Source organism: Empidonax traillii, unplaced genomic scaffold (assembly GCF_003031625.1).
Source record: "Empidonax traillii isolate 1590-97213 ecotype Southwest subspecies unplaced genomic scaffold, ASM303162v1 scaffold1099:size633499, whole genome shotgun sequence".
In the NCBI taxonomy this organism is placed as follows: domain Eukaryota; kingdom Metazoa; phylum Chordata; class Aves; order Passeriformes; family Tyrannidae; genus Empidonax; species Empidonax traillii.
Window position 1 is genome coordinate 462,610 of NW_020956292.1, and position 13,172 is coordinate 475,781.

The window sequence follows — 13,172 nt, forward strand, 5'->3', positions numbered from 1 at the left end:
AAGGTATAGGAAAAAAAAAACCCAACAACAAACACCGAAAACTCAACAATGTTCACTGCTGACAAAAGATACAAATCAAATTCCACTACACCTCTGTATGAAAACACACCTTGAAGAGGGAACAGTTTTTCTTTTACACAATGGGAAATGAAGCCCTCACCCCCTTGTAAGGGCTCTCAAAGAAAAAAGGTGAAACTTTACTTTTTCCAAATCTGGATCACTCACGATATTATAGCTGACCAAAATAAAAGAACACCAATGTATTTCTGGAAACTGTAAATTTTTTAAGCTGGGGAAAAAACAAGGAAAAAGTGGCCTGAGAACTAAGGAAACCTGTACACCAGCCAGATATTGCCTTGCTGAATTAGGAACCTCCTATTTCTGCATCTGAGAGGAACTGTATGGTCTTCTCCCCTCAGTTCATCAACCTGAAGAAACAATCAATCAATGTTCACTTCAACAGCATCTGCAGTATAATTCTAATAAAACTTTCCCCCCTCAGCTTCTTCAGGCTCCAAACCAGGTCTCCATTTCACAGATGGAGATATATTGTGTTAATCCACTTATCACAACCCCAGGAAACAAAGCAAGTCCATAGCACCTGGGTGTTTGCCGGGAATATTATTGAGGACACTGAGATCTGATTGATTTCGTATCTTAAATTACATCATAATTAACCCCCAAACGCCTGATTTGCACGGCACCATCAATCATTTCATATTCGGCAAGTGATTCGTTCCACTCAACCCTGTTACGCTCCAGAACTTACCCTGTCACATTACAAGGCATTTTTTAATTTTCACGCACCCTGGAGTCTTTTCTTCTTTGCTGATTTTTTTCACTCTGTACTGCCGGATCTCTCGCACCAATGTATAAAAAGCATCCTCCACTCTCTGCATTGCAAAACACAACTCCTTAAAAAAACCGCTTCGTTAACGACTGAGACACGCCGGGACACCCGTGGAAAGGAGGGGAAAAAAAAATGCAACAAACCCACTGAAATGATGAGCTTTACTTGAGAGAAGTGTATGGATCTTCATTTATGTATTTAAAATGCCGGGCTTGCTCACTTGCTGCTTGAGAAATAGTTTTTAATGCAAGCAGAGGATTATTGATTACCCATTACTGTGATTATCTACACTTCAAGGTCCCCTTTTTGCCTGTGCATGGTAACACTTGGCCAAAAAAAAAATTAAGACTTATTTTCTTCCATTGCACACCCCACTGAAAATAATATTGCTTGTGTTATTGAATAACTTCTCCTATTTCTGTGGGTATGAATGTGTTTCGGAGGCATAAAACTTAGATTGTTAACTGGGGGGGTGCTTACAAACACACACAGTTAACCACCTTCTTGCACTTCTTAGCCAAAGTGAGACTTTTTGGGCTGTTTGGCAAAGAAAAGCAAGCTTCTTTGTGTTCTGTTCTGTTTAAAAAAGAAGGTTGATTTTCTTCACAAAAACCTGTGTAACAAACTAACAAACAAAGAAAAAAATCTCCCCAGGTAATTTCTCAAGAGGTTATAAGGAAATAAATCTTTTAACTCAGGAAGATTCTAACTAATGTTCAACTAAAAAGTAAAAAGACTGAAGATGTCTTTAACCAAATACAACATAAAGAGGTACAGCACCAACTTTAAGTTATATTATCTGTTATTTTAAACTGTGCATAAATTGGAAGATTTAGATGAATCTGTGAAGATGTTCTTGTTATAACAGAATGCAAAATGTTTTGCTGAAACTTTTCCAGGGGAGAACAAGTGTCTCCTCTGCCCTACTATCCATCTCACTACTTGTCTGCTCAATCAGATCAACAAGCTTCTTAATTTAATACCAACTCATCATTTGAAAATGAAGCCAGAGCAGATTGATGATCGGGGAAAAGAGCACAACCATTTAAGCCCCCAAACTTTATTACTACCCAGTGCACAATGTGGGCTTTGATTTGGCAGATTCTCCCCAAATTCTCTCTCCAATTCACCTTCGTATGATGCAGCCAATAACAAAAAAACAGCTACCATTTACTGCCACAGTCGCTGGGTCATTTTGCATGACCTGTGCACTGAGGAGTCATTCCTAACACACTGCTGCTCATCCTGAGGATTCTTCTCAACTACAAATGGGAAGATTTAAATTAATTTGATTTATTTATTGGGTTGTATTTCTCTGTATATACATAATGTGCCCTGTTATGATGTGGAGAAGGGCAGACGAGGCGACAAGTCTCACGTTCTGGGTCTGAGAGTTTGCAAAACGTAAAGAAAGCCATTTAAAAAAAAAAAAAAAAAAAAAAAAAAAAAAAAAAAAAAAAAAAAAAAAAAAAAAAAAAAAAAGGCAAAACCCAAGTAAAGCTCATACTTTCGTGTTTTTCTGGAAGGAATGGAAGTTTCCTCCTGAAGTGGAGACAGGAATCATGGATCAGCTGCTACGTGCCAAAGCACAGGCTGCACAAGAATCGACGTTTTTGCACATCTACCGGCGGCTTGCAGCAGAAATGTGTAATTTGATTATGGAGCTTTCACAGGAATAATTAGGTAACAATTCTTCAGTCAACATTTATTGCCAACTTTCCCATCACCAATATGAGCTGTAATTTGCTTTAGCAATGCAGAGAGACGGAGGGACACAAGAGTAAGGAAAGAAATTGCCATTACTGCCACCACCAAGAACAGTCTTCTGAAAAATCTGTACAGACACAGATTTGCTAATTCCATTAGCACAAGGTGACATTTTAAAGAGCCAGGTGCCAGCCTTGCAAACTTAGGTCATTTTAATACCAGTTTCTTCTAAGATTCTTTAAGTATTTTTTCCTTCGGTGAGCAATGTATATAAAATAAGATGATCTGGTTCTTTTAGCTGTCAGAACCAGGAGCAAAAATACCCCTTTTGGCAGTTATTAAAAACTTACAGCCCAAAGAACCCATGACCTTGAGGCAGCATTTTCAAGATGCTTCTGACTCCTGAATGACAGCCAAACACTCAATTTAAAATATGACTATGTGCAAAGAAAAGCTGTTTCAAATACAGACCAAAGCACAAGCTTCTCTAAACACCACTTAAAAGGAACTACTAAAAGTTAATCTTGACACCTCAAAAGTGTCCCGTGCCCACCTTTAGACCTTTTATCACAGCTGATGCTCTAAAAGCAACTGTTGGACAAATAAAATTAAAACTGACTGAAAAGGAAGTTTTAAGATGAAACCTGCACACAGGAACTGGATTCAAAACGGTCTGGTGGGAAACGTGTCGTGAAACAGATACGGCAAATCCCTACAAAATGGTTCAAGCAAACCAAGTTACCCCCAGTTATCCCCGAATTTTAGCTGAGGTTTAGGAATGGATTTCTGCAAAAGCTTCTTCATCAGACCTCTCAACTTCCTTTCATCACAAGGCTGTGGCCTACCCCACTGTACATCAGACAGCTGAAATAACTCAAATTCTTGTTCAACAGCATCCTTGTGATTTGGGTCAACTTCTTCATTACACGCTTCAAAAGTGTGTTTAAGTCCACACTCTCAACCACAAGACATGATGCTTTGGGGAACCCTTTACTATGCTAAGAATAATGTCATTTATCTGCTTTTCCTCTGAATTCAACACCAGCAGGAAAGTTGAAGAGTTCCAAGGAAAACAAAGTCTCACAGTGTTACTGCCTTACAAAGCCACCAGTACTGCCGTGTGTTTATATTCACAAACAGGACTGTCACTCTTTTTCATAAATTCCACTATATTCACTTCAGTCAGTGGTCTAACTAAAGAAATTAATAATCTATCGCCCTGTAGCCAAGTTGTAGGATCCACTAGGCCAATGTTTCACGGATGAACTCAGTGATTTATACGAAAATTCACACAGGTACTTGGTTTAAAACACAAATCCCTTAGCAGTAAGTTAAAGTTTCCACCCTTTTTGTCAGAACCAAAGAAAAACAAACACACTAACTTTTAGGACAACTTATCTGTGCACTTCATTTCCATGCTTTTCTCTTTTCTATTTCTTATCATGCCTATGAATTTTTGAAGATCTTAAAAACTGGTTGGAACTGAGCCCTCATACAATGCCTGCAGATTTTTACTTATATTGAATTTGAGACACAGACTGAATAAAACTATAGTTCATGGGCCACATGCAGCTCACACCACGGTTTGAATCCTCTAATTTAAAACTGCTTTGGAATAGCACGTGTGTGCTTATATATATATATTTTATACATAACAGTGTGACTGAAAAATTATATGTACATGCAGTGTATACACACACACATATATATAGTCACATACACTAATACTTAGAGGATCTTGCTGTAATTAAAGATCAGGTTCTTCCTCCAATTCCCTTTTGTCTTCTCAAAAATATTTTATTAACAGAGCATGTTACGAAGCAGTTTCATAATACATGCTATGAGGAGCACTGGGTAAGAACCAGCACCCAGTGGTGCCAACATTCCCAAAAGAGTCTGCTGGGCATCTTTATTTTCAAATATCCATGAGATGCCTTTTAGGGGCTCCTTATCTGTAGAGGGTGTAAAGCTCAGCTTTGAAAAAAACAAAAGCCAAGAGTCAGATCCTTCCCACAGCACCTCCAGAAATACAAAATCACAGATAAAAGCGAAATCACAGGGTGACACTTCATGCCTGACTGATCTCTTGTCCTCTGAAAGAAGTACAAACCTCTGTCAGACCTCCTGGAAGTCTGAAACACTACAAAGCATGTGCTGCTTTATGTAAAAAACAGATTATGATGCTGAACAGGAGAGGTGGTTTTTTGAGCCTGTGATTTTGTAATGGCCAGGCACGGTGGGGCTGCTTGCAGGAGTAAATGCAGGTGGGGTGGGGAGAAGGAGATCTTGGAAAATACACCATCCTATCAAAAGAGTATTTCCCCAAAGCCTGATGGTCTATAAAACAGACAGAACAAAGGAAAGTCTAGATGTTACTAGAGAAACCACATGATTTCAAGCCTCAAATGTAATTTCAGAGTTATTTTTTTTTACCCTTCCGTCGTCATGCCAAACACTAATACAGGACCTTCCAAAGAAGGGCACTGTAATTATTCAGTCCACTTACACATCATTCTTCAGGACACTTTTGTGACCTTATTTATTCTCAGCCAATAAAGTTCTGTACTTCTGCCTTGTTTTTTTTTTTTTTAATTCTACCTAACAGGGGCTTCCTCTGTTACCAAAAGTTAGTGCTCCTTTACAAAGTTTCCATAATCAGTCCAGGTTTCAACTCGCCAAAAAAACCTGGGTGGGTTCTAGCAAATTTGTAGTAATAAAACATTCATTTCTCAGGTCCAAAAATAAGATACTGTCTATGAGGACATTCTGCCAAGCGATGAAGCTCAATCTGTCGAGCAATTGCACTGAGCAGTCACTCAAACTGCAGCGTTCTGCTCTTATTTTCTGCTGCACCCGATTCCTGACTCTGGACTTGCACAGAACAGCTCTGATTATGCAGAGAGCACGAGCTACTCGGTCACTCAGGCCTGATCTAATATGCCCTGATAGTAAAACTTTATACTCTTAAAAGAAAAACCACATACCAGCATTTGCTTTCTTCCAGAAGTACTGAACCAATCCCACCTCTATCTGCTTAGTTTCTTTTTCCTGAGTGCACAGAGATATCACTTTTGTCCTCACAAACCCTCAAAGCACTGAAAGGACCAGTTCATGGTACCAGTGGGGTACAATAAACCAACAATGAGCTCTGAAGTCTTGGAAAAAATACCGGTTTACACCAACAATTAATCCAGGAATTTAAAAAAAAAATAAAAAAAAAAAGCCTTATGGTCAATTGCTTAGCTATAAAAAGGTGTTATCAAGCATGTCCTGCTAATCATAGAATCAGTGCCTCCTGGAAAAACTCCTTTTGTTATTAATGAGTACACTGAAACCAGAATAAACTAATTTGTCTGTTTAATCCTCTTGCTAAGGGGAAAAAAAAAAAAAAAGCATTTCACCTCGAAGCAGAAGTGCTTTGACTCCGTTAAAACCTATCAGAACATTCAGAATGCTGCAACCACCTGAGAGAGGAGAGCAACAATAGCAGGTCAGGTCTGACTCTCAGCTTGAGCAGTCGAAGCCAATCACTCATTGATGGGCAATTACCAGCTGACAGAAAGAAGAGACACCACAAGGATTTCCAATCTGGAGAATTATTATCCATTGGCAGGACCAAGCAATTGTCAAAGAGAATTGCCCAGAGAATAATTAACATGATGGTAGTTCAGATGAGAGCTCTGCTTTTGCATCTGGCAGGTTTTGAGCTTTACCTGTCTTGTCTTTGCTGATGTTTCAATGAAAGGAATTCCGTAACTTCTTGCTAAATCCTGAGCTTGTTTCGTGTCTACTGTTCTGGAAGGCAAATCACATTTGTTTCCTACTAGCACCATGGGGACATCTTCAGAGTCTTTAACTCTCTTTATTTGTTCCCTAAAAAGAAAGCAAGCAAAAAAAAAAAGAGAAAAATATTGTATTTAACAGATATTAGTATTAATGGTTTCTATGGCCAAGTTTAAATTGGCCAATTAAAAAAATTGACAAATTCCATAATCATTTTTTATGTCTATTTATTACATATACAGTATTAGAAGCCACTAAAAAATAAACTGAAGCCACTAAAAAATAACCTGACCACTCAGGTCACTATCAAGTTTACCACTCTCCTAAAAAAGGGGAAAAAGGAGGTAAAAAGGGGAAAAAGGAGGTTGAAATTTTGCAAACTATTACAGCTTCTGATTGTTGGGAAGGTTTTTTCCATTTTTATTTTTTGAGGTTTTTAACAGCTAACTCCAGAACTAGCCTCAGAATATCTGGTATAAACCTTACTACTTATCCCTCACACTCCCAATACTCAATTTGTCTGCCAAGATAAAACACTATCAAAAGCTCTGTGCCCATTGTCTTGATTTTGGTTTAGTTTGGGAGGGAGGGTGGGTTGTGACTGGTTGTTTCTTTTTTTTAGTTAAAGACAGCCTTACAAAGTCTGCATTCAGACAAAGAGAGAGTGACTTGGTATTTTTCACTAATTATTTTAAAAAAGAGAAGATGAAGGAACTAATTACACAGGTTGGTTTTTAGCTCGTTCTGAAGCTCTGATTTTGTGTGTCTGCCCTTCTTTGGTGTCATGGCTCACACAGGTTCGTTTTCTCACAACGTTTCCAGGTATTTCCACCTCCAGCCCAAAACCAAAAGCAGCAACTGAAATTATTGTCTGTACAATCCCAACTGCTTCAGTTTTTCCACCTTGGCAAACAACTTTACCTGTGGAATGGGCAGAATTTACCTGTATGTGAGTCTTCACTAGGAATACTGGAGTCACACTAGTTCATACCAGAAGAGCTTCCAGTATTGTGCAAACAAGGCAGATTTTCACACTACCCAAAACTCCAGGTAAAAAAAAAAAAAAACCACAACAAAATGCACAAATAAGCTGCAGTATTGCCAATTTACAGGTTTTCCCCTTAAAGTGCTATTTCACAAGAGATTATCTAGTGGAATAACAAGCACCACAGCCACCTAACACAAGAGCTGGTCAATCATCTTTGCACGTACACACCTATAATGGTGAATATCTTCAAAAGACTTTGTATTGTTTATAGCAAACACACACAGGAAGCCTTCCCCTGTTCTCATATACTGGTCCCTCATTGCACTGTACTCTTCTTGACCTGCTGTATCCAGAATATCCAAGAGGCAGGTTTCTCCATCGATTACTACTTGCTTCCTATAGGAATCCTGAGGAAAAAAAAAAAAAAAACACACCTTGGTTAAACACAAACAAATCAGATTTCAAACACCAGTAGCTCTGGAGATATTAAAATTATTGACTAGTAGTAAGAGTGACTGAAAACACTTAAAAGCCAACTTTACAGATGGGGAAACAGGAAAGCAGTGTCCCATATTTAGGTGTATGCAGAAATCCACAGGTCCTTTTAGGGCTCTTTCCACATGTTCTTGTTTGTATCCCAAATCTTCTCCAACCAATAGTGCACCTGTACACACACACACACATCAAGGGAAGTGTTTTCATTTCTTATTTTGCACAAAAAGAACAAACTGGATCGAGATCAAAAGCATCTCCCCTTTTGTCTCTGTTAATAGGAGAATGAAAGGTGCTTCTTATCCTGATTTTAAGAGGTTGGGCTGCGTTTAAGCTCACTCAATTTACCAATTTTTTTTTTTTTTTTTAAACTGAAATTTGACCTTCATTCTGAAGGTATTTACAAAATCACTGTGCCACGACGATGCACAAAATCATAAACCAGAAAGAATACACAAGAGCAAGGCAACTCCAAGAATCTATCTATGCCACTTAAAAAGATGTGAAAAATAAAACCCCTTCAGTGTTTGGGACAAGAATTCTGTTTTGTATTCCTAAGCAGGTGTATATAATGGTATCTGTTATTAAGTTACCAAAGCTGAGTTGATGTATTTGAAGTTCAAGCTTTTTAGCCAAGACAGAGTCACATAAAAGCCCCAATGGGTTGGTTCATAGAGATGTCAGAACAAATTATTTCAGTGCTATCAAATCAAAGCTTTCAGGTCACTGATTCAAGTGGCTAAATTCTGCACAAAGTCCCAACAAGTGGATATTAATGTCTATTTACATCTCTTTTTGAGTGCTAGGCTTAGTATCTCACACTAAACAAACTCTGTAATCTCACATTTACCTTGGGCCTGGGTGACATTTAAGAGTGTCAGGTAAAGCAATACTGATTGTTTGCCTTAAAGGAAAAGAAATTTACCTACAACACGATTTTGGAACTATTTATTTCGCAGAAGTGCAAACTCAGCATTCAAGTAAGAAGCAGGTAAACCTGCTTTAGAAACATATGTAAGCCATGTTTCATTATTGACACACCTGAGACAAATGTACAAACCCAAAGGATGAATCTTCATTCCAAGTCACTTATATTCAACAGCAGATCCCTCATGTCCCTGGATACCTTTATCACAGTTCCCAGTGAAGTCCTAGTAGAACTTCTATCATTGTACCAGACAGATTTACAAAGCCTTCATTCTCTCTTCTTGCCATTTGGCTGCTAGTTTAAAAATATGAAAAGCAGTTCTTGAAAAGCCTGTACTATTCCTTTCCATCTCAGCACTTCAAAGGGAAAGAAATTCCCCTCAACTGAGCCCTAAACAAAAGCTTTAAGTAATTTTCATCAAAGAAAATCATTTTTTAAGAGAGGAGAAGAATCAATTTTAGAACTGCTGGCTTTAGCATGTCTACTCTGTCAGCAGTAGCAGCAAAGATGCATCTGGATAAAGCACAGCACAGGTACAAAAATTACTATTTCAAGATGTTTAGTTGTTTTACCACTTCTGAGGAGAAAACTTTGTCACTACCTAGAAAGAGGATTTGAGGCAGAAGGAAAAGAGAGATGTGGGAGAGAAAACTCAAGATTATTATTTCCTTCCAGACTACTGAAATTAGAAATATTTTGCTTTTTTGCCCCCCCCCCCGCAAAACATGAAACCTGAAATGGCATTAAGACTCCTGAGTAAAAACAAAATGCAAACTAGAAGTTGATTCCTAAGTAGTACCAACTCCAAACTTGCAACTGCAATTTGACATACCTGACATATCTATGTGACTTTTTTTAATATCACTGACCACTTAACCTGCTTTTACTGGCCTTACACAAGCCATAAAAAACAGCATGAATTATGTTAAAGGAGTAATAATTCCATCTGTTCACAAGCACTGGCAAGAAAACATCACATGAAATCTCAGCTCTCCTCTACATACGAAATTTAGCTTAATAAATCCCATCTAAGCAACTCTTTGGTTAAAAATCCATTATACCAGTGATTTCATGTTAAAATATCACAGCTACTCAGAGTAAAGCTACTGGTGGGAGTTTCACAAGTGCACAGGTCGTTTAAGAACACGGACTTAAATATCAGTATTCCTAAATCAGCAGAGGGATTTTTGCTAATCCAATCCTAAAACCCCTGACAAGCAACTGGGAAAGCTGTTCTTCCTCTGGGACGCTTCAAAGACAACGGATTTTTAGGCCCTAAAACCACGCTGAAAGCTGTGAAAGACCCAAAAATAAAACGAATTGGGATTGCACCGTCACAAGATTTTTAACAAGTCTCGGCCGGTAGAGGGCACTGGCCCGACTGCTCGGTGTGGATTTCCAAGGGTTGCTGCACACGGAATTTAAAATTAAACACTTAAAATCGCCTGGCTGCAAATCCACGCCCGGAGACCCACTTCAAGGAAGGGATGAGACTGCGAAACACGGAGATCTGAGTGACTGTAGCCACCCAAACGCTCATTTTAATTCCTCCCCCCTCCTGCCCTGCCATCTGCTAAGCTGGGAAGGTAAGTAAATAAAATACTCAAGCAGGCCGTGAAACTTGACATATTCCAAGCAGGTTATTTGTTGAATCATCAGGTCTATTCCACTGAAAACAGCAGCATCAAGGACACTGTAAAGGCAACGAGTATCTTTTCCCTCTCTTCACAACACCAGAATATTGGAGTATGGAGTTTCGTTCTGTTAATCACGGGAAAGATTTAGAATTATTCAATAACTGTGTAGTGATGGAATAGATGACAGACACTAAGCTCTCTTCTCTGACTACCCCAAAATATTTAGCTGGATGATCTGCGAGGGAAAACCAGCATTTTGCTGCATGGCAATGAAAGAAACAGTACTAGGTGACAAACGGCAGCAGTGACAATACTAAACTATCTGAACTGTTACTATTTACAAATCAAGGCAATTTTAGCCTTATTTCCTCATACTGCATAAAAACCACTCCACACCTATTGTTCTTTAACCAGCCCCTACCACCACAACTGCATCTGCAAAACAAGCACCATCACACAGCCCTTCTCTGCTGAGTGGGGTTCTGCCCACTCATTTAAATCAATTCTTTTTTTATTTGCCACTCCAAATCAGAGCCCACTCTTATTATAACTAAATTATTGCCTTACCTACAAGATTACAGTACTGTGAGCACACACAGGGTGATTTACCACATGAGTAGGAAGATAAATCTCCATCCTCAAGGTCTCAGAATTTACAAGATAAAATCAGTAACTAGCAGACAAGAACTTGTAAGGTTAGAATATTAGTACCGTGGCACGTGACAAGTTGTAAATGCTGGTGCAAACCCCATTAGGTTAATTAATAACCAATTAATTTACAATTGATTCTGGACCACCCCACAGTCATCATGCACACCACTGGATTTGTGGCTGCCCCATCCCTGGAAGTGCCCAAGGCCAGGCTGGATGGGGATCTGAGCAACCTGGGATAGTGGAAGGTGTCCCTGCCCACGGCATGGCCTCGGAAATGGATGATCTTTTCCAACCCAGGCTATCCTACGACTAAAGAAGACAGTTCTGGGATTATTAGGTTCACTCTACAAGGAACTGTATTTTCATTTTATTATTTCACATTAAAATGCATTTGTTGTTCCTCAAAACACTCAGCTTGCTGATTAGCAAAACCCCCCAAGTGATTCAGGAATCCTGGCATTTAGTTTCCCATGTTCCTGAACTGCTTACATGGTCACAACTTGTAAGACAGAACCTCCACAGCGCTTTCTGTGGTGCCAAAACACACCTCTAACCTAAGAGAAACCCAGAAAATTGTCAACAAGCACCAAACACCAACGTCCTCCAAAAGCTCCTTTCGCAGGAAAAAGTAAAACCCCCATTTTGCTCGTTCCTCTCAATAAATTCCTCACGTTTTCTGGGTTTTTAGAGTATTTTGGGTGGCTGCTGTTTTAAGATTTCAGCCTTAAAAACTGAAAAAAGAGCTGCTCTCCTGGTGTAAGTCAAACACTCTTCTCTCCACAGGTCTAGTCACAAAATCTTCTGCAGGTATGATGCTATTTGGCCACGCAACACAGAGACGAGAAGACACAAAGGCACATTTAAGGTAACCTCAAGCCAACACAACTCATTGGGGCACTTCAACTCAGGCCTTCACCTAACACAGCTCTCTGCACCTCAGGGCACTGGCTCCTTTCACTTGTGCCTACCTGAAAAAATCACTACTTAGGCGCTTTCCAAGTCTCCATTTTAAGCCCAGATTTAAACCCTTGTGATTCCTTCAAGTGAGTTTGGAAGTGCCTCACTGTACAAACGGATAAATGAAGTCACAGGCTGCAGAGCCTCAGTGCTGGGAACACAAAAATCCCAGGTAAATTATGGTGTCATTTCTCCCTATTGATAGAGTTATTAAATCCAATGATCCAAAAGAGATTTCAGACACCACCAGTATTTTTCTTACATTTAAAAGGCAGAGCTTGTTTGCTCATTAAAAAGCTTTAAAACAGCACAACTTTTAAAGCTTAAATACAATTTCAAACTCTGAGGCACTGTGCCACGTATTTCAAAGAATCCACTACAGCAGCTATCTTAGAACAATTTTTCTAGATACAGAAACGCGCACTGGTGTGTTTTACAAAAGAAAAAAATTAAGACAGGCTCCAGTTTTTGCTTCGTTCATCATAACATTCCAGGACACATTTCTCACTGAGAAATGAGAAAGAATGGCACGTGCATTTCAGGACTACTCCTTCCCTGCTATCAAAGAAGGAAAAAAAAGCCACATTTAAGAGGTTCCTCAAAGCCATGAAGAGTTTTGCCAAGCATTTTCAAATGAGTTTGGCAAACACCTTGTCACCGAGATCACGTGCATCCAAACTATCCGAGCCAACATGGCAATTAACACCACGCTCTTAATGAATCCAAATTGTTAATTTTTTTCACTGCAGCTGTTGCTCCACAGCCAGAAGCAGCACAGCAACTCCTTCTCCAATGCTGGTGCGGTGCAGACCATTATCTTTGAGCTCTTTTGATTATAAAGCCTTGTTCTTGTGGTCAAAGCGTCCAAAGGCAAAACAACCACCGTTATTAGTGATAGTCCCTCTCCACAAAAAGTACGAGATGAAATTGTTTACCTCTATTGTGGGGTCGTACTCGTCCACAAAGTGGTTCTGGATTAGCTGTATTGTCAGGGCGCTCTTCCCTACACCACCAGCTCCAACCACAACAAGTTTATATTCTGTCATTTTTTTAGCAGACCTGACGACAAAGAAACCAACATTAAAGCAGAGCCGGGCTCCCACTAACGAGGATGCTGCCGGTGCGTTCTCATTCAGCCTCGCGTTCCGCCCACTATTTACACCGGGAAGCAGCTCC

At 39.4% G+C, this 13,172-nt stretch overlaps 1 protein-coding gene across 6 annotated transcripts in view; it reads right to left on the reverse strand.

The window, feature by feature from the left end:
* KRAS (KRAS proto-oncogene, GTPase) overlaps positions 1 to 13,172 on the reverse strand; it is a 24,942-nt gene that overhangs the window by 8,043 nt on the left and 3,727 nt on the right. For 2 of the 6 annotated variants that reach the window (XM_027904893.1, XM_027904894.1), the window contains exons 2-5: positions 12,932 to 13,055; positions 7,557 to 7,735; positions 6,271 to 6,430; positions 770 to 893 (exon numbers count right to left, since the gene is read on the reverse strand). In XM_027904893.1, coding sequence (XP_027760694.1) covers positions 774 to 893; positions 6,271 to 6,430; positions 7,557 to 7,735; positions 12,932 to 13,042 — 570 coding nt within the window. In that variant the 5' untranslated portion in view covers positions 13,043 to 13,055 and the 3' untranslated portion in view covers positions 770 to 773. Of the gene's footprint in view, positions 1 to 769; positions 894 to 6,270; positions 6,431 to 7,556; positions 7,736 to 12,931 lie in introns of all 6 variants that reach the window. The other 4 variants (XM_027904891.1, XM_027904892.1, XM_027904895.1 and 1 more) reach the window with 3 other exon arrangements.